Source organism: Pongo abelii, chromosome 21, assembly GCF_028885655.2.
Source record: "Pongo abelii isolate AG06213 chromosome 21, NHGRI_mPonAbe1-v2.0_pri, whole genome shotgun sequence".
Lineage (NCBI taxonomy): Eukaryota > Metazoa > Chordata > Mammalia > Primates > Hominidae > Pongo > Pongo abelii.
In genome coordinates, this window is record NC_072006.2 from 53,228,338 (window position 1) to 53,248,385 (window position 20,048).

Genomic DNA, 20,048 nt, shown 5'->3' on the forward strand with positions numbered 1-20,048 from the left:
CAATGAGCTAATTTAAGCAAAGCACTCAGAACAGTCCCTGGCCTATAGGAAGCACCAGAGAAGTAGTGTTAGCCGCTATTGGCTCTTGTATCTCTGCATCGTAGAGTTCTTTATCCATCAATTTTTTCTTTCTTTTCTTTCTCTTTCTTTTTCTTTCTCTCTTTCTTTCCTTCTTCCTTCTTTCTCTCCTTCCTTCCTCTTTCTTTTTCTTTCCTTCTTCCTTCTTTCTCTCTCCTTCCTTCCTTTCTTTCTCTCTTTCTTTCCTTCTTTCTTTCTCTCCTTCCTTCCTTTCTCTCTTTCTCTCTCTTTCTTCCTTCCTTCCCTTTCTTTCTTTCTCCTTTTCTCTTCCTCTCTCTCCCTCTCTCTTTCTCTTTCTTTTTTTTTTTTTGAGTCAGAGTCTCACTCTGTCACCCAGGCTGGAGTGCAGTGGCGTGATCTTGGCTCACTGCAACCTCCGCCTCCCGGGTTCAAGCGATTCTCCTGCCTCAGCCTCCTGAGTAGCTGGGATTACAGGCATGTGCCACCACATCCCACTAATTTTTGTATTTTTAGTAGAGATGGGGTTTTGCTATGTTGGCCAGGCTGGTCTCCAACTCCTGACCTCAAGGGATCTGCCCACCTTGGCCTCCCAAAGTGCTGGGATTATAGACGTGAGCCACCACACTCGGCCTCTTTCTTTTTTGAGATGGAGCTTTGCTGTGTTGCCCAGGATGGTCTTGAACTTCTGTGCTCAAGTGATTCTCCCACCTAAGCCCCCCCACCAAGTAGCTGGACTGCAGGCGCGAGCCACCATGCCTGGCTGTATTTTCTTTTCCTAAACCACTTTATCAAGATACACTTCACATACCATAGAATTCACCCATTTAAAGTGTACAATTCAATGGCCTTCAGTATATTCAGAGTTGTGCAACCATCACCATAATCTAATTTGGGAACATTTTCATCATCCTGCAAATGAAAGCCAGTACCCATGAGCATTTACTCCTCATTTCCCCCTCCTCCTAATGCCTGACAACCACGAGTCTACTCTCAGTGTCTGTGGATTTGCCTATATCCATGGTATTTTGTTTCTTGCATCCTTTCATCTTTGTCTTGCTTTCTGCCTCCCAATAATAATAAACCATAAGACCCTGGACACTCTGTCTTCTCTTTTGTGTCCCTTCCTGGACTTCAGTGAGTGTTTCACCTAATGGACATCTGCTGATCAAGTAATACACTGGCCCTTTGACTGAGAACAAGCACAGAGCATCTACAAGGCGTCGGGTAATATTCCAGGTGCTGTATATACATTAACTCATATGATCCTTACACAGAAATCCATGACACAGGCACTGTTATTATCCCCACCTGACTGATAGGGAAACTGAGACAGGAGAAGTTGAGTACCTTGCCCAGAATGACATAGCCAGCAAGGAGGCAAAGCCAGAATTCAAACCTGGACATTTATGCCTGGAGTCTGCACTCCACCACTGCACCACACTTTCTCCTGTGAGGCCAAGTGGGTGGGCCTTCATTTGCGAGCAGTTCCAGGAAACCTACACGGGGGCTGGGAAAGAGCAAGGTGGAAGCTGCTGTAGATGCTCCCCCCACCAACCACCACCAGCCAACCACGTCCCTTAGTATTTCACAGCCTTGTGTAGCTCCTCAAGTGTGTATTCTGGACTGCTCTAGCGACTTGATTTAACTGATAGAATGTAGTAGAAGGGATGCTGTGCCACTCCAAGTCAAAGCCTAAAGAAGGCCTGGCAGGGCACAGTGGCTCACATCTTTACAGTACATTGGGAGACCAAGACAGGTGGATCCCTTGAGCCCAGGATTTTGAAACCAGCCTGGGGAACATAGTGAGATCCCATCTCTATGAAAATTTTTTTTAAAAATTAGCCAGAGTGGTGGTGCACTCCTGTAGTCCCAGCTACTCAGGAGGCTGAAGTGGGAAGACTGCTTGAGCCCAGGAGGTCAAGGGTGTAGTGAGCTGTGATTGCACCACTGCACTCCAGCCTGGGTGGTAGAGTGAAACCCTGTCTCAAAAAAAAAAAAAAAATCCTGGTGGCTTCTGTTTTGTCACTTTTTAGAACCCTGAGTCACAATGTAAGAGATCTGGCCACCCTGCTGAAGAAACCACATAGGAAGAGACCCTCAGTCTACACAGGGAGAGGTCCAGGTATCCCAGCTATCCCAGCATTTCGGCTGTCCCCCCTCAAAGTCCCAGATATGTGAGTGAACCATTGCAGACATTCCAGCACAGTTGAGCCCCCCCACCGATGACCTCAGATTTAGTTAAGACCACATGCAGCAGAAGAGCCGCCCAGCTGATCCTAGTCAACCCAGAGCATGGTGAGCAATCATCAACTGTTGTTTTAAGCCACTAAGGAGTAGATGGTCAAACAGCAGTAGATAATAAAAACAAGGAGTAAGACCACTTCTGTGGATAGAAGGCCCATGAAGGGTCTGACCTCATGATTCCACAGTCTCCTGCTGACTCAGAGAAGAGGGTAGAACACTAATCAGAAGAGCTGAGTGTCTGCTCCAGCCAGCAGCTGGGGTGCAGGTTCATGACCTTCACTCAGCTTGTCAGATGTATTGGCTCAGGACTTTGAATCTGGAGTAAGCAACACAAAAGACCAAGAGGTTTAGACTTGTTCTGAAAGGAGTGGTGGTGACATCTGACTAGCATCTTGTTTCCAGTGGCAGCCCCTGAGGCAAGGCCAAGAGTGGGGATGCAGCATCCAGCCAAGACAGCAACAGCATCCTTTCCAGGATCTTCTTTGGTGCAATTTCTGAACCCTTCACATCCCTCATTTTCCACCTATTTTCTGAGTCTGATTCTCCAGTCTTCTGATTCATTTTGAAAAAGACCCTCATCATTCCAGGAAAGCACTTTTGCAGCTGAAGTTAGCAGTAGTTTGTGTATTGATTGGGTTTGTTTGCATGCAACAGAAAACTCCCAAACAACTGTGGCTTAAACAAGATAGTTGATTTTCTCTTTGTGAAAAACGTACAGAACTCAGCAGTCCAGGTCCCACTAGGTCTTCAGAGACCCAGTATCCTTGTGTCTTGGTGCTCTGGCTCCGCTCCACGTGGCACATTGCCTCAGGGTCTAAAATAGCTGCCCAAGCTCCAGCCATTGTGTTCACATTCTGGCCAGGAGAGAAGAGGAAAGGGTAAAGAAAAACATGCCCCTCCCTTTTTAGGAAACCACCTGGAGGTCCCTCCTAATCCTTTGCTTATATCTCATAGCTAGAACTTAATCACAAGACCACGCTTAGGTACAAGGAAGGCAGGAATGGGTAGTCCTTAGCTGAGCGGTTAGGTCCTCAACTAAAAATAGGAGTTATGTTGCTAAAGAGGAAAGAAAGAATGATGCTGAAGGAGGCTACTGGAGATCGCTGCCTGGGTCTGCCTCTGCTGTGTTCAACCAAGAACTCTGCATGGGAGAGCCAAGCCAGACTGATGCAATGCAAGTGAGCTCCAAAATTGGGGCTTAACCTGGGAGGGTTCTTGGCTTTACCCAGGAGAGAATTCAAGGACAAGTCAGTGGTGTTAGACAGCAACTTTTATTGAAGCAGCAGTGTATGGCAACAGCAGAGGTACTGCTCCTTGCAGAGCAGGGCTAACCCCTGGGCAACGTGCCCAGAGTGGTGGCATAGAGGTTGTTGGCAGCTGTATTTATATCCACTTTTAATTATATGCTAATGAAGAGGCAAGTTATCCAGAATTTTCTGGAAAAAGGGTGAGGAGTTTCTGAAACCATATAAAGTAACTTCCTGGCTGTTGCCATGGCATTTGTAAACTGTCAGAGTGCTGGTGGGAGTGTCTTTGTGCTAACCAGCAGTGAGGGCAACTAGAGGTCACTTTCTTTGCCATGTGCTGGTTTCCGCTTCTTCACTGCATCCTGTTTCAACCAGATCCTGCTCTGATGAGCTGGGTTGCTATGGTGGTTGTGATCAGTGCTCGGAAAACAAGTCCTGCTGATTTACCTAAAGACTGCAAGATGGTGGCCACAGGAGAGGAGGGACCCTGACAATGCCTAATCACATTGACCCAGCTGGCTCCTCTCTTAATTTTCTCCAGTTCTTTTTTATTTTTGAGATGGAGTCTCACTCTGTCACACAGGCTGGAGTTCAGCTCATTGCAACCTCTGCTTCCCGGGTTCAAGCGATTCTCCTGCCTCAGCCTCCCAAGTAGTTGGGACTACAGGCACCTGCCACAACACCTGGCTAATTTTGTGTATTTTTAGTAGAGATGGGGTTTCACCATGTTGGTCAGGCTGGTCTCGAACTCCTGACCTCAGGTGATCTGCCTGCCTCAGTCTCTCAAACTCCTGAGATTACAGGTGTGAGCCACTGTGCCCAGCCTTCTCCAGTTTTTTTAAACCCCTCCACCTCATTTGTCTTAAACGCCCACCAGCGCTTCCCTGACCCTGGATCCCCTCATTTTCCTGCTTCATTTTCTGTCCAAGGAAAACCCACAGTCCCAACCCACTTCCTGGCCAGTCTAGCTCCCATGCCTTTATACATGCTGTTCCTTTCACCTGGAAGGTGAAAGGCTTATCTAAAGGTTACCTGTGGGGAGCATGTGTCATGCTTCTTGGCCACCCAGTATCTTTTGTTTGTTTTTTTGAGACTGAGCTGGAGTGCGGTGGTGCAATCACTGCTCACTGCAGCCTCAACTTCCTGGGCTCAAGCAATCCTCCCACCTCAGCCTTCTGTGTAGCTGGAACCATAGGCGTGTGCCACCGCGCCCGACTAATGTTTTCATTTTTTATAGAGACAGGGTCGAGGTTGGTCTCAAATTCCTGGGCTCAAGCCATCCTCCTGCCTCAGCCTCCCAAAGCGCTGAGATTACAAGCCTGAGCCACCGTGCCTGGCCCCCGCCTCAATCTTTAAAGCTGGTAACATTATTCTGAAGGCTCCCATGTTAAATAAAAAATAAAAAGCCAGTAACGGCATCACCCCAACCTCTGCTTCTGTCGTCATATCTCCTTCTCTGACCCTGACCTCCCTGCCTCCCTCTCCCTGACCTCCCTGCCTCCCTCCCCTAAGGACCCCTGTGATTACATTTGGCCCACCCAGATAATCCAGAATAATCTTCCCTTCTCAAGAGTCTTCATTTAATCCCATCTGCAAAGTTTGCCATGTGAGGCCACGTATTCACAGATCCTAGGGACTCAAGATACTAGAATCTTTGGGGTCTAATGTGAATCTGTCCACTACAGTTGGGTTCCCCAGAAGCACATCCTCAGACAAGGATTTGGGTGCAAATGGTTTATTTGGGGGTGCTTCCAGGAAGCAGCAGTGGAAGAGTGGGGAAGTGAAACTGGGAAGGGAAGGAAGCCTGAGGGGGTCATCCGGCCAGACACCTCTGCGGGCACCTGAGGCTGAGTCCCCAGGGCACCTCTAGGAAACTGAGCAGAGAACCCTACAGCGCTGTCTGTTCTTCCCTGTGGGGCTTTCCCCAGGCTGTTCACCATCTGGCACTTCTGGTCTGCGCCGTCTTGGCTGAATACACATCTGCAGCCAGAGACAGGACTCAGGCCTAGAGTCTGGCATATTTAAAACCAATAAAGTACCGAAACAGTGTGTAGCAGACACTGTTGGTGCCCCCAGCTGTCTGCCCTGGGCACTCACTTCTACTCGCTGGAGGAAGCTGCTGTCTGCGGGTACCTGCTATGTTCTGGCCCTGGGGCTCTAGGGGCTGGCAGTCTGAGTGCAGGACCAAGTGTCAGAGTTAATGTCCCTAGAACAGCCCTTATGCAATGGCAGATGGGAACCCGGTGAATGAACATCCCAGCTTCCTAATCCCTCAGCTGGGGTAACTCAGGCAGGTCTACATTGGCTCCCCAGCTCCCCAGTGGGGTTGAACCCTGGTGCCCTCAGAGGTCACCAGCTGGTGTCACACCTGCATTGGCTGCCTTCCCTTCTCTTCCCTGCTCCATCCCACATCCCTGCTGATGGGTCCTGGGATCACCTCCCAAATACATGGGAATCCCTGTCGTAGGGTTGTCTTTTGGGGGAGCCCAAACCAAGACACAGGGACAAAAATAAATCCCACAACTTAAACCCCACAACTGCGGTGTGTTACATATTTACACTGAAGAAATTCACATTTTTTTTAGTGCAGCTGGACACAAAGAACACAAATAAGCAGAATACAATTTACATTATAAATTACATGCTGGCAGATTCCCTGAGGTCAGGAGTTCGCGACCAGTCTCTACTAAAAATACAAAAAAATTAGCCAGGTGTGGTGGCGGGCACCTGTAATTCCAGCTACTAGGGAGGCTGAGGCAGGGGAATTGCTTGAACCAGGGAGGTGGAGGTTGCAGTTAGCCAAGATAGCGCCACTGCACTCCAGCTTGGGTGACAGAGCGAGACTCTGTCTCAAAATACATACATATGTAAATAAATAAATAAAATACATAAAACACACAGGTACACACAAGGCATCTATATTATACACACACACACATGCTGTCTCCTTTGTAGAGAATTCCAAAAGTCTACATTTGAGGCTCCTCCTTCATATGAGGCCCAGCCAAATGATGCTTCTGCCTCGAATACCCCTCCTAGACCTGACCTCAGAATTGAGGGGGTTGTATTTGAGTTTTGCCTTAAAGTACACATGGAAAATACACATTTCAGGCCGGGTGTGGTGGCTCACTCCTGTAATCCCAGCACTTTGGGAGGCTGAGGCGGGCAGATCACTTGAGGTCAGGAGTTCCAGACCAGCCTGGCCAACATGGTGAAACTCTGTCTCTACTAAGACTACAAAAATTAGCTAGGTGTGGTGGCGTGTGCCTGTAATCCCAGCTTCATGGGAGGCTGAGGCAGGAGAATCGCTTGAACCCAAGAGGCAGAGGTTGCAGTGAGCCAAGGTCGTGCCACTGCACTCCAGCCTGGGTGACAGAGCAAGAGTCCGTCTCAAAAAAAAAAAAAAAAAGGAGAAGGGAAGGGAAGGGAAAGGACGTTGCAAGGGGAATAGTGGTGAGGGGGACGGGGCTGGGGACAGCCTGAGCAATGGTATATAGAGACAGGCACCCTGGGAGCAGCCTACAGGTCACCAGTGTGACCAGGAGTATAAAGAGTGCCTGTGTACAGTGGGAAGAAACCAGCTGGAAAGGCAGACAGCAGCCACAGCCACAGGCCCCGAGTGGCACACGTGTTACGACATCATGGAGCGACATATCACTCAGAGGAAAGCAGGGAGTCGGAGCAGACATTGTCAGTTGCCAACTTTATTAGTCAGGATTAGGTTCAGCTGTCAGGGATGGAAAACCAAAAACAAAAGGTGTTTCTTTCTAATTCATGTAAAAATCAGTAAGTAAGCACCCCAGAATTGGCATGACTCTCTAGAATGTCAGGGACCCAAGAACCTTCTCTCTGTCACTTTGATGACAAATCTGTTTCCAAGATTGCAGCCGAGCATGGTGGTTCATGCCTGTAATCCCAGCACTTTGGGAGGCCAAGGCAGCAGATCCTTTGAGACCAGGAGTTTGAGACCAGCCTGGGCAACATGGTGAAACTCTGTCCCTAAAAAAAAAAATTTAAAAACTAGCCAGTGTGGTGGTGCGTACCTGCAGTCCCAGCCACTCAGGAGGCTGAGGTGGGAGGATTGCCTAAGCTTGGGAGTTCGTGGCTGCAGTGAGCTATGATCACATCACTGCACTCCAGCCTGACAGTCAGAGCAAGACTTTGTCTTAAAATTTTTTTAAAAAAATTGTCTAGTAGTCTAGCACAGCTGCTGGACAGAGGGGCACTGGGAGTAGGATTGTTAGACAAAACACAATATGTCCAACTACATTCGAATTTCTGGTAAACAGTGAATACTTTTTGGTATAACCACATCCTAATTATTGCATGGGACCCTCTTTTACTAAAAAAAGTATTTGTTTTTATCTGAAATTCAAATGTAACTGAACATCCTGTATTTTTATTTTCTAAATCTGGCCACCATAACTGAAAGAGAGAGAGAGAACAGTGAGAGGGAAAGCAAGACATAAGACCACAGGGGCAGGGACACAAAAATGGGGACAGACAGAGAAATAGGGACAAATAGAGAAAGAATAAAGGAGACATGGACAAACACAGATATAGCCACAAGATGCCTGCAGTAGGAAAAGAGAAGAAGAGGCAGAAAAGGGGCAGACCCAGAGACCACCTCCTAGACTGGGGAAGATAGAAGGGGAACAGCCCAGCGTGGACAGGGGCCTAGCCAGAGTTCCTCCCCCAGGCAAGGCTAGGGAGGGAAGCACCTACAGGAGGGCACAGTTTTTAAAAAAAATTGCTGACCGGGTGCAGTGGCTCACACCTGTAATCCCAGCACTTTGGGAGGCTGAGGTGGGCAGATCACGAGGTCAGGAGATGGAGACCATCCTGGCTAACATGGTGAAACCCCATCTCTACTTAAAAAAAAAAATACGAAAACTTAGCCGGGTGTGGTGGCATGCACCTGTAGTCGCAGCTACTCAGGAGGCTGAGGCAGGAGAATCACTTGAACCCGGGAGGGGGAGGTTGCAGTGAGCTGAGATTGCGCCACTCCACTCCACTCCAGCCTGGGTGACAGAGCAAGACTCAGTCTCAAAAAATAAATAAATAAATAAAATTGCTGCCAGAACTCCAGCCATAAAGTCTGCATTCCAGTCAACAGAACAAAGGAAGAGTAGAAGAAAGGAAGAGTAGAAGAGAGGCACTTCCTGTAAATTGCATCCAATCTGCCAGAATTTAGTCACATGGGCACAACCAGAGGAGCTGAAAAATGTGGTCCTTAATCCAGGTGGTCATGTACCCAGCTAAAATTTGAAGGTTCTTTTTTTTTCTTTTTCTTTTTTTTTTTTGTTTTTTTATTGACAGGGTCTTGCTCTCTCACCCAGGCTGGAGGGCAGTAGCATGATCACGGCTCACTGTAGCCTCAACCTCCTGAGGCTCAAGCAATCCTCCTGCCTCAGCCTCCTGAGTAGCTGGAACCACAGGTGCATGCCACCACACCCAGCTAATTTTTTTATTTTTTGTGGGGATGGCAGTCTCACCATGTTCCCAGCTGGTCTCAAATTCCTGCCTCAAGTGATCCTCCTGCCTCAGCCTCTCAAAGTGCTGGGATTACAGTTGTGAGCCACTGAGCCCAGTTGAAGTCTGAAGTTTCTTTCTTTTTTTTTTTTTTTTTTTTTTGAGACAGAGTCTCGCTCTGTTGCCCAGGCTGGAATGCAGTGGCACAATCTTGGCTTGCTGTGACCTCCATCTCCCAGGTTCAAATGATTCTCCTGCCCCAGTGTCCCGAGTAGCTGGGACTACAGGTGTGCACCACCACACCCAGCTAATTTTTGTATTTTTAGTAGAGATGGGGTTTCACCATGTTGGCCAGACTGGTCTCGAGTCCCTGACCTCAGGTGATCCACCCGCCTCGGCTTCCCAAAGTGCTGGGATTACAGGCATGAGCCACCGGTCCCAGGCAAAGTTTCTATTTTTAAGAAAGGAGAGGAAAATGGATCCTGACACTGTCCCTTCATCTTTCTTGCTGGAATAGGGATGTTTTGCCTGCAACTGTGGCATCTTTTTTTTTTTTTTTTTTTTTTTTTGAGACAGTCTCACCCTGTCGCCCAGGCTGGAGTGCAGTGGAGTGATCTCTGCTCACTGCAAGCTCCGCCTCCTGGGTTCATGCCATTCTCCTGCCTCAGCCTCCCGAGTAGCAGGGACTACAGGTGCCCGCCACCATGCCTGGCTAATTTTGTTTTTGTATTTTTAGTAGAGGGGGTTTCACCATGTTAGCCTGGATGGTCTCGATCTCCTGACCTCGTGATCCACCCGCCTCGGCCTCCCAAAGTGCTGGGATTACAGGCGTGAGCCAGCAACTGTGGTATCCTTAAAGACCATTATTGTGCCTACCATATAGAAACAAGTGGTCCTCCAAATAACTGCTGATTTAGTATTAAATCCGTAAACTCTACTCAAGCCACTTCCATTCATTCATTCATTCCACAAATAGTTATTAAGTGTCTACTATGTGTTCTGGGCATAGAGTTATGAAAAAGACAATGTCTCTGCCTTCATGGAATTCACATTCTGCCTGTGGAAGATATGATGATAAGCGAGCAAACACATTGCGGAATCCCAACTTTCCTTTAAAGATGGAGCCTAATAATTCTCCCCTTGAGTGTGGGCTGGACTTACCCACTCACTTCTCACACAACTATGTGTAAAGGAAAATTGCATTTTGTCTGCAACTTTACCAAATACTGTTCAACATTTTAAGACCACGTCACCCATATTTATGCCTACCATGGTATCTGAGTCACCAAAACAGCACTCCTGGTCAGACTGCATGGTGGGCCACTTTGGAACTGGTCATAAAAATTGCTTCTGCTGGCTGGGCGTGGTGGTTCATGCCTGTAATCCCAGCACTTTGGGAGGCCAAGGCGGGTGGATCATGAGGTCAAGAGATTGAGACCATCCTGGCCAACATGGTGAAACCCCATCTTTACCAAAAATGCAAAAATTAGCTGGGTGTGAGGGTGCGAGCCTGTAGTCTCAACTACTTGGGAGGCTGAGGCAGGAGAATCACTTGAACCTGGGATGAGTAGGTTGCAGTGAGCCAAGATCATGCCACTGCACTCCAGTCTGGGTGACAGAGCAAGACTCCATCTCAAAAAACAAACAAACAAAAATTGCTTCTGCTTCCTTCAGTCTCTTTCCCTTTTTCTCCCTCTCTCTCTTTTTCTCATTTTCTCTTGGGTCACTCACTCTGAGAAACAGGAGATATCACAGCATGAGCACATGCAAGCAGCTCTACCTAGAGGAGTGGAACTGAGGCCTCTGTCTCATGAGAGGGAGCCTCTTTGGAAGTTGATCCTCCAGCCCCAGTTGAGCCTCATCTGACTGCAGCCCCAGATGACAGCTCAACAGCAATCTCACAACAGATCCTGATCCAGAAATACCCATGCCACTCCTAAATTCCTGACCCACAGAAACTGTGAGATAAGAAATGTTTGCTTGTAAGCTAGTAAGCGTCAGGTCATTTATCATGAAGCAACAGATAACTAATATACAGGTAAATAAACACCATCATTTCAAATTCAGTTCAGTGCAACCAACAAAAGATGATATGGAAGCAAGTAGTGGAGGTAGGAGGGATAAAACTGGGATGTTGGTGACCTTGTGGGTGACATTGAGCTGAGAGCAGAGTGGTGGGAAGGGGGCAGCCCTCAGTGCTTTCCAACCCTAGCAGATACTACACACCCCCTTTTATAACTGCAAGGCCTTTGTTAGCTGTTCTGAAATGAAATTCATAGGTAATAAAATCTTCCCACGCACATAGTTTTAATAAGACTACGAAGGTGAAACAAAAGGAATGCAATGTATAATTTGCAAATTTTATTTCAATAGATAAATGCTGAGATACAATTACACTAGAAGGTGTAATGAAGCAGGCAGATGCTGGAACCTAAAAGTGGGATCCCCTGGAATTGCCACAGCTGTATGTGCAGGCTGATTGGGGTGCCCTAGCAGCAAATCAGATACCATAGCTGGTGTAAATGACAGCAATGTGGCTTTGAAGTGGTAAATGATATTTGGTAAAGTTCCAGACAAAATACATTTTTCTGGCCAGGTGTGGTGGCTTACTCCTGTAATCCCAGCACTTTGGAAGGTGGAGGTAGGAGGATCGCTTGAGACCAGGAGTTTGAGACCAACCTGGGCAACACAGGGAGATCCTATCTCCACAAAAACATTTAACAATTAGTCAGGTACGGTGGCACACACCTGTAGTCCCAGCTACTCTGGAGGCTGAATTTGGAGGATCATTTGAGCCCGAGAGGTGCAGGCTGCAGTGAGCCATGATCACACCACTGCACTCCAGCCTGGGCAACAGAGTGAGACTCTGCCTCAAAACAAAAATTGTAAAATTAGCCAGGCATGGTGGCACACATCTCTAATCTCAGCACTTTGGGAGGCAAAGGTGGGAGGATCGCTTGAGCCAGAAGTTCCAGACCAGCAGGGACAACATAGGGAGACCCTCATCTCTATAAAAATATTTTTTCAAATTAGCTGGGTATGGTGTTGCATGCTCCTGTAATCCTAGTTACCCAGGAGACTGAGGTGAGAGGATCACATGAGCCCAGGAGGTCGAGGCTGCAGTGAGCTATGATCACACCACTGCACTCCAGCCTGGGTGATGGAGTGAAACCTTGTCTCAAAATACATATGTACATATACATATACATATACATATACATATACATATACATATATATTTCCCTTGAATTGCAATGATATTTGCATTTCTGGAAAATGTGGTGATATTAAATCTACACAAGGGCCGGGCGTGGTGGCTCACACCTGTAATCCCAGCACTTTGGGAGGCTAAGGCGGGCAGATCACTTGAGGTCAGGAGTTGGAGACCAGCCTGGTCAACATAGTGAAACCTCGTCTCTACTAAAAATACAAAAAAAATTAGCCAGGCGTGGTGGCGGGTGCCTGTAATCCCAGCTACTCAGGAGGCTGAGGCAGGTGAATCACTTGAACCTGGGAGGCGGAGGTTGCAGTGAGTGGAGATCACACCACTGCACTTCAGCCTAGGCGACAGTGCGAGTCTCCATCTCAAACAAACAAACAAACACGAACAAAAAAACTACAGCAAAAAAACATTTTATATGCAAAGCAGATTTAGATTCTAGGCTCAGATCATAATCAATAAGTTTTTCATCTCCAGGCGTGTCCAGCCATGTGGCATACATTGAATTGTTTGTTATACGGGATTGTTCAGCTCTCTGAAGGAAGGATGTTTTCTAGCATTCCTGCTCCCTCTATTACGACAACAAAAATATCCCCCCAACAAAATTTCAAAATGCCTCTGGGGGTGGTACTGCCTTCATTGAGAAGCACTGATTTAGAGGGACAGAAACATGTAAGCCAAACCCTCGATGGGAACAAAAAGGAGCCCAGAGTGGCCAGAGTCCTGAAGAAAAGGAGGAAGGAGATGAGGTCAGAGAAAATGGCAGGGCCTCTATCACACCTTGTTGGCCACAGTATGATACTGATCTTGGACTCAATTCCAAGGGCAATAGGGAGCCTCTGTTGGATTTTCGGCAGGGGAGTGACATAGTCTGGCCTTGCTGTGTGTGTGTGTGTTGGGGGGAGTGGGGTGGGCTCAAAACGTGTTACTCAGCAGACTGCACTGTACTCTTGAGAATTTCATTCATTCATTCATTCAACACATAAGGATTGAGGTGTGTCTCGGTGATCTATTGCTGTGTAACTAGCAAGACCCCAAAATGTAGTGGCGTAAAGTAATGATTTGCTGTTTTCTGCTATTCTGTGGCTCAGCTGGGCGGTTTTTCTGCTGGTCTCACTAGTCACTTGTGCTGCTGTATTCAGCTGGTGGGTTAGCTGGGAGAGCTGAAATGACTGGGCTCCCTATCCACGTGCTCTTTCTTCTGGGGCTGCTACCATTTTATTGTTGTTATTGCTGTTGTTGTTTGAGACAGAGTCTTGCTCTGTCTCCCAGGCTGGAGGGCAGAGGGGCAGTCACGGCTCACTACAGCCTCCACCTCCTGGGCTCAAGCAATCTTCCCACGTCAGCCCTCCAAGTAGCTGGGACTACAGGCAGGCATCACCACTCCTGGATAATTTTTAAAATTTTTTGTAGCATCAGGGTCTTGATATGTTGCCCAGGCTGGTCTCGAACTTCTGGGCTCAAGTGATCCTCCCGCTTCAGCCTCCCACTGTTGGAATTACAGGCATGAGCCACTGACCTGCCCCGGGGCTGCTTCTGAGTGTCGTGCAGCATTCCCAGGCAGCAAAGGAAGAAGTGAGCCAGGGCTGTTGATGCTCTGGGACTTGTGCAGCCCCTTTTCTGTCACATTCTGTTAGTCAAGACCAGTCACAAGGCTAGTCCAGGTTCAGGCTGGTGGAGAAACAAACTCTACCTCTTGCTAGGAGTGACTGCAAAATCGCATTACAAGCAGTGGAACTTACAGAATTTAAGGCCATGAAACATTCAACGTGACTGTGGACCAGGCCCTGGGGATATGGCCTGCCCCTCTGCAACCGAGCTTTAGTGAGACAACAAATAGTCAACACGTACAAAAGCTCAGAAAGTGCTGTGGAAAACATCAGCTAGGGAGAGAGGGAGCTACTTGAGACAGGAGAGAGGGGGCTACTTGAGACAGGCCAGGGAAGGCTTCACAGAGACGTCTGAGCTGAGACCTGAGCACTGGAGCATGCCTGCCTGGGATGTCTGTGCCTCTGAGGTTTCCAAGGAAGACAATTGTCTTTGCATAAGCCCATGGCTGCCCTTGGGGGAAGGGGTCCAGGGGACACCACTAATGGTTGCTGTGATAGCATCATTGTGGGATGGAGTGGAAGCTGCCTTGGGGCTAGAGTATCTGTCCCCCAACACTCATTTGCAGGCTGTGTGACACTGGCCATCTGGGTTTCTTCCCCTGACTCCCAAAGCCCAGGTCCAGTTCACTGCACTGTGAGGGTTCACAGGTTTATAATAGGATAAACTCCACAGGGAGGTCAGTGCTTCCTGGTGTGTACTATGCACAGCCGCGACACTCGATAAACAGAAATTCACTGAACTGCAAAGTCACTGCTGCTGTGACAGGAGGGTCATACAGATGTGTGTATCTTGCCAGTGGCCGTGGTGAAACCCTGCCTGTGGAGAACAGACATAAACACACCTTTTCTCTCTCCCTCTCTGTCTTCCTTTCACCTCCCCTCTCCCTCCACCCCTTCCATTTCCTCTTCTCCCAGCATGTTCTTTCCATTCTTCCTCACCTCCTTCCCCTTCACCTCCTTCCTACACCATTCCTTTTCCCATCTCTTTCCTGTTTTCCTAACTTCTGTTACTCTCATTTTTTTCTTTCTTTTCTGCTCTTCCTCTGACAGCTCCCCTTCCTACCTCCTCTCCCTTCACCCTTTCTCCTACTCTTTCCCCTCCTCTCATTTCTACCTCTCTTTCCTTTTCACTTCCCCTCTCCCTCCTTTCTCCTCACTTTTTCTTTTTTACCTTTGTGCCTCCCTCTCACCTCTTCCCACACCACCTCATCTCCTCCATAACTACCTCATCTCCTCCATAACTACCTCACCTCCTTTTTTTTTTTTTTTTTTTTGAGACAGGGTCTCCTTCTGTGGCCCAGGCTGGACTGCAGTGGTGCCATCACAGCTCACTGCGGCCTCAACCTCCAAGGCTCAAGTGATCCTCCCACCTCAGCCTCCCCAGTAGCTGGGACCACAAGCAGCGACACCAGGCCCGGCTGTTTTACTTTTTATTTTGTAGAGAAAGGGTCTCCCTATGTTGCCCAAGCTGGTCTCGAACTCCTGGGCTCAAGCGATGCTCCCGCCTTGGCCTCCGGAAGCGCTGGAATTAGAGGCGAGAGCCGCCGCGCCGGGTCTCCCCCCTTCCCCTCCGCCGCCGCCTTCTCATCGCCCTTCCTCCTTCCTCCTGACGCCTCTTACTCCCGATCACCTCTCATTCATTCACCAGCTTCCAGTCCTCGCTCCCTCAACTCTTTTCTTTCCTACTCGCCTTCTCCTCTTGCCCCTTTATCATCTCTCCTTGTCACCGTTCTTTTTTGCCAATCCTCTCGTTCCCCTTCCTTTCCTCCTCCTCATTTCCTCCCTTACCCACGTCATCTCCATTCTTGTGCTCCCCTTCATCTCCCGTTACCCTGCGCTTCTCTCCTCTCATCTCCATTACCACCTCTCCTCCCTTTCACCTTTCTTTAGCCCCCACGTCCGCTATACCCTTCGCCCATGCCCGCTCCCCTCCCCACCTTCTCTTCCTCCTCCCTCCACCTTCGCCTTCTGTCTCTCGCCCACCTGACTCCGCTCCGCCCCCAGCCGTAGGCCCCGCCCCGCTGGGGGTCACGGGGCCGACGGACGCTAGGCGGCCGTAGCGGCCTCGCCAGTCACGTGGTCACGTGACGCGCTCCAACATGGCGGCGCCGTGGTGCCGAGGTGTCGCTTCCTGACGGGGCGGCGCGGACGAAAGCGGCCGGTGCCGGCCGGGACGCCGGGCCCGCAACCTAGCTCGCCATCTCGCTCACACCGCCCGCCCGCGGGGCTGTCAGCCCCCGCCGGGCCGGGGCCATGCAGGAGAACCAGACCAAGAGCATGTTCGTGTCCCGGGCCCTGGAGAAGATCCTAGCCGACAAGGAGGTGAAGCGGCCCCAGCACTCCCAGCTGCGCAGGGCCTGCCAGGTGGCGCTCGGTGGGTGAGCCGCTCCCGCCCGGCCCCGCGCTGGCCTCAGCACGTCGGCCGTTGCCCTATCCTACTCGGCCTTGGCCCGGCCTCCTGGCCTCCGCTTCCCCCCGATCCCGAATTCCACCCTTCCGGCCTCCTCCTCATTATACCCCCGGGGGAAGTGTTGCCCGGGCAGCTCGGGACTGGCCCAAGGTCACCTAGCAAGTTGGTGACAACCAGAGCATGTTCCTCAGGGTTCCAGCTCAGGGCTTTTGCCACGATTCCTTGTCGCCCTGTTTCCTAGTTCCTCCCCTCGCCACCTCCAAGTCCTAGAAACAGTAGCTGTTGCCCCAAGTTTTTTCGTTACCTGAGCTCTGCTGATTGGGGTTCCCCTAGGTGAACAGAGCATGTAGGAAGAGCCGTCCAACTGGTTTAGGGAAACCCCTGATTCTTGTTTTGGAAGTGCCCGTTGGAGAATGTTTTCCTTTCGTTTGGGGATCTCTCATAGCTCTTTTCCTCAAGGAAGGATTGTAGAAGGTGTTCTGGATCTCCCAGGCATTGTAGTGAGCAAGACATCTGCTTATTCCTAGCAGTCCACTAAAATACAAGGTCTTTAGAGCAAAGATGCTTGTCTGACTTATTCATTGCTGTATCCCTTGCGCTTGCAACAGTGCCTGGCGCACAGTAGGTGCTCGATAAATATTTGCTGATTGAATGGACCCTCAGATTATGGAAAGAAGGAGAATTCTAACTAATAGTTAAAGGCTTGGTAATTGATACCAAAATCACTCTCCTATCTTTCAGTTTTAATCATTTAACAAATATTTATCAAGTGCCCACTGCATACCAGGTACTGAGAATTCAGTGGGGAACAAGACGGACATGCTCCTTTCCCTATGGAGTTTATACTCGAAATAGAGGAGACAAAATAATTAAATAAGAAAATAGATGAGGTATTTTGGAATACTGATAAATACTATTTTGAAAATAAAAGAGCAAGATGTGGTAAAGAGGGCTTGAGGACTGCTTTCCATGGTCAGGAAAGTAATCTTTTCCGAGAGGAAAAGTAATCAGGTGGTCAGCAAAGTAATCTTTTCCGAGAGGGTGACATTTGAGCTGAGTACTGAAAGGCAAGAACTATCCACCATATGGAGTTTCAGAAGAGAGTTCTTGGTGGGAGAATCCATACATTTGACCAGAGCTGTTTTCAAGCTAATTCACTGCCCCAGCGTCTTTGGTTTGGAATCTGTAAAGACCTGTTTTTCCTAACAAATTGAGCAAATGGAAAGTTTGATTTTTAGTCACAGAGTTTGAGATTGTTATCACCTTTCTCCCTTCATTTGCTACAAAGTATAGAGTAGTGTTCTTTTGGCATTTAGAAATAGGCTGGTGAACTTTGCACTTCCCTGGAAAGAAGGTCTCTGGCTTTCATCAGATTCTCAGAGGCGCCTGAGACTCACTCAGGGGCCAACTGTTGATGCAGAGGTGGTAGTCTAGATAATCTGGAAACAGTTGCTAGTCCGTGAAATTCAGGATCGGTGGAAGGAATTTACTGAGATGTAGATTTTTAAAGCTTTTCTATTCCAATAACCAAGGCTGTTGGGTATTGTTTTATCAGCAATGTGGGATAAGCACTGCAAAGCAGTTTGTTAGTTAGGCAAGAGCCTGGTATTTATAACTCCACGTTGAAATCTGCCTGGACTCTATCTTCTCGATATTGTTGTGGAGGTTTCAGAATAGTTATTTGGCAGAAAAGTTTTTATTTTTTCTTCACGAAACTTCTTAACATAAAATTTTCACCAAATTGTGCACCAAATTGTGCACCAAAGTGTGCATCACATTATTGGAACCTACTTATAAAATTTTCATCTGGGTCATAAAGGGCCATTAACGCTGATAATTTAATAGATATTTTCGGATCGTATCTTTGTTCAGAAGTTCAAGTTTTCCTAACACAAGTTGTGGAATGCATGTTTTCAGTTTTTAGTAGTGAATTGTAAAAAATGGCCTAGATAGGAAGTAATTTGACTACAGGTTATATGAATCACAAATTGGGGTTGTGCCAATGGCATAATAGGAACTATCATAAGGGAACGTATGCATAATGTTAAGTGACCATCTTTTTTAAGAGAATAATTGTGTGTCATTGCTGTTAAATAGAAATGACTGCTTTTACTTAGAGTAGAACACATAGCAGAATGCCTGGTGATATTTCACTCTGCCTTTCAAGGCCCAGTCTTGTGTCCAGTAGTCCCTATAAGAAGAGAAATTTGGGACCGGGCGCAGTGGCTTACCCCTGTAATCCCAGCACCTTAGGAGGCCGAGGTGGGCAGATCATGAGATCAGGAGATCGAAACCATCCTGGCTAACACGGTGAAACCCCATCTATACTAAAAATGACAAAAGAAATTAGCTGGGCGTGGTGGCGGGCGCCTGTAGTCCCAGCTACTCGGGAGGCTGAGGCAGGAGAATGGCGTGAACCCAGGAGGTGGAGCTTGCAGTGAGCTGAGATTGCGCCACTGCTCTCCAGCCTGGGCGACAAAAAGAGACTCTGTCTCAAAAAAAAAAAAAAAAAAAAAAAGCTGAAACGAGCCAGTGTATAAGGAGCAGCTATGTGGTATTTTAGAGATTACCATGTATAGATTGTTGTTAATTGTGATAAGAGGAACTGTAAATGACGGCTCAAAGTTGAAATGCTTGGATGATAAAGGGCATTTCCAGGAAACAGCTTCTGTGATCTGATTCCACCAACTATAGCATATTAGGGGAGAGGATCAGGGCTGCAGGGGCTGTATAGTGTAGATGTTAGCTAGAAGCGTATTCTTTGGGACTCTAGACTTCTGTGTTCAAACCTCCTGTCTTCCACTTGCTACGTTTGTGATCTTGGACAAGTTACTTAATCTTATACCTTCCTCATAGGATTATTGTAAAGATTAAGCTAATCGACATGTACAAAAAACTTGGCGTATAGTAGGTGCTCAGTAAATGCTTGCTATTACTATTTTTTTAATTATTATTTTAAGCTGTGACAAACCACAGCAGCTGTAGTTACTCTGGTTTGATGTTCTTAACCTTAGTTCCTCATTCAGGAATGACTTACTGTTCTATTTGGTGTGTAGATGCAATAAATAAAAATGTAATTACATGATTGAAAGGCTGTGTTGGAGTATTAACTTCCCAAACTCAATGAAGCAGGGGTTGTCCCTTGTAAAAATTGTGATAATCATGATGGAGCAGATTTGGAGTAATCTCAATGATTCCTCTGCACTATATAACAAAAGCATAAATAGGGACGGCCCGATTAGGGGATAGTGTCCTTCCAACCTTTATCTGGAGAAATCAAGAGAGCCTGTGAGAGTATTCATCGCCCCAAGGACACTGTTACTCTTTACCTTGTTAATGAAACTTTGATATATATTAATAATCTTCAACTTTTCAGCCCTCTGTTGGAGAATATAATTACATTCTTAAACCTCTCTTTTATAATTGTCTTATTTAAGACTCATCTTCTCCCATGATGTCTCTTTAAGTTATATTTCTGCTCTTAAACTGTATGAAGTTTGGAGGCTTAATAGGATAATCTATTTAAAATTCGATATGGAAAAATTTATCTATGGCTGGGTACTGTGGCTCATGCCTGTAATTCCAGCACTTTAGGAGGCCAAGGTGGGCGGATTGCTCGAGCCCAGGAGTTTGAGACCAGCCTGTGCAACATGGCAAAACCCTATCTCTAAAAAATATATAAAAATTAGCTGGGTGTGGTAGTGCATGCCTGTAGTCCCAGCTACTTGGGAGGCTGAGGTGGGAGGATGACTTGAACCCAGGAAATGGAGGTTGCAGTGAGTTGAGATCATGCCATTGCACTCCAG

General features: G+C 47.7%; 1 protein-coding gene across 2 annotated transcripts in view; it reads left to right on the forward strand.

The window, feature by feature from the left end:
* The first annotated feature begins 15,878 nt into the window (after nucleotides 1–15,878).
* Nucleotides 15,879–20,048, forward strand: part of ARFGEF2 (ADP ribosylation factor guanine nucleotide exchange factor 2) — a 112,908-nt gene continuing 108,738 nt past the window's right edge. For both annotated transcript variants that reach the window (XM_024238889.2, XM_024238890.3), the window contains exon 1: nucleotides 15,879–16,206. In XM_024238889.2, the coding sequence (XP_024094657.2) occupies nucleotides 16,086–16,206 (121 nt within the window). In that variant the 5' untranslated portion in view covers nucleotides 15,879–16,085. The remainder of the gene's footprint in view (nucleotides 16,207–20,048) is intronic.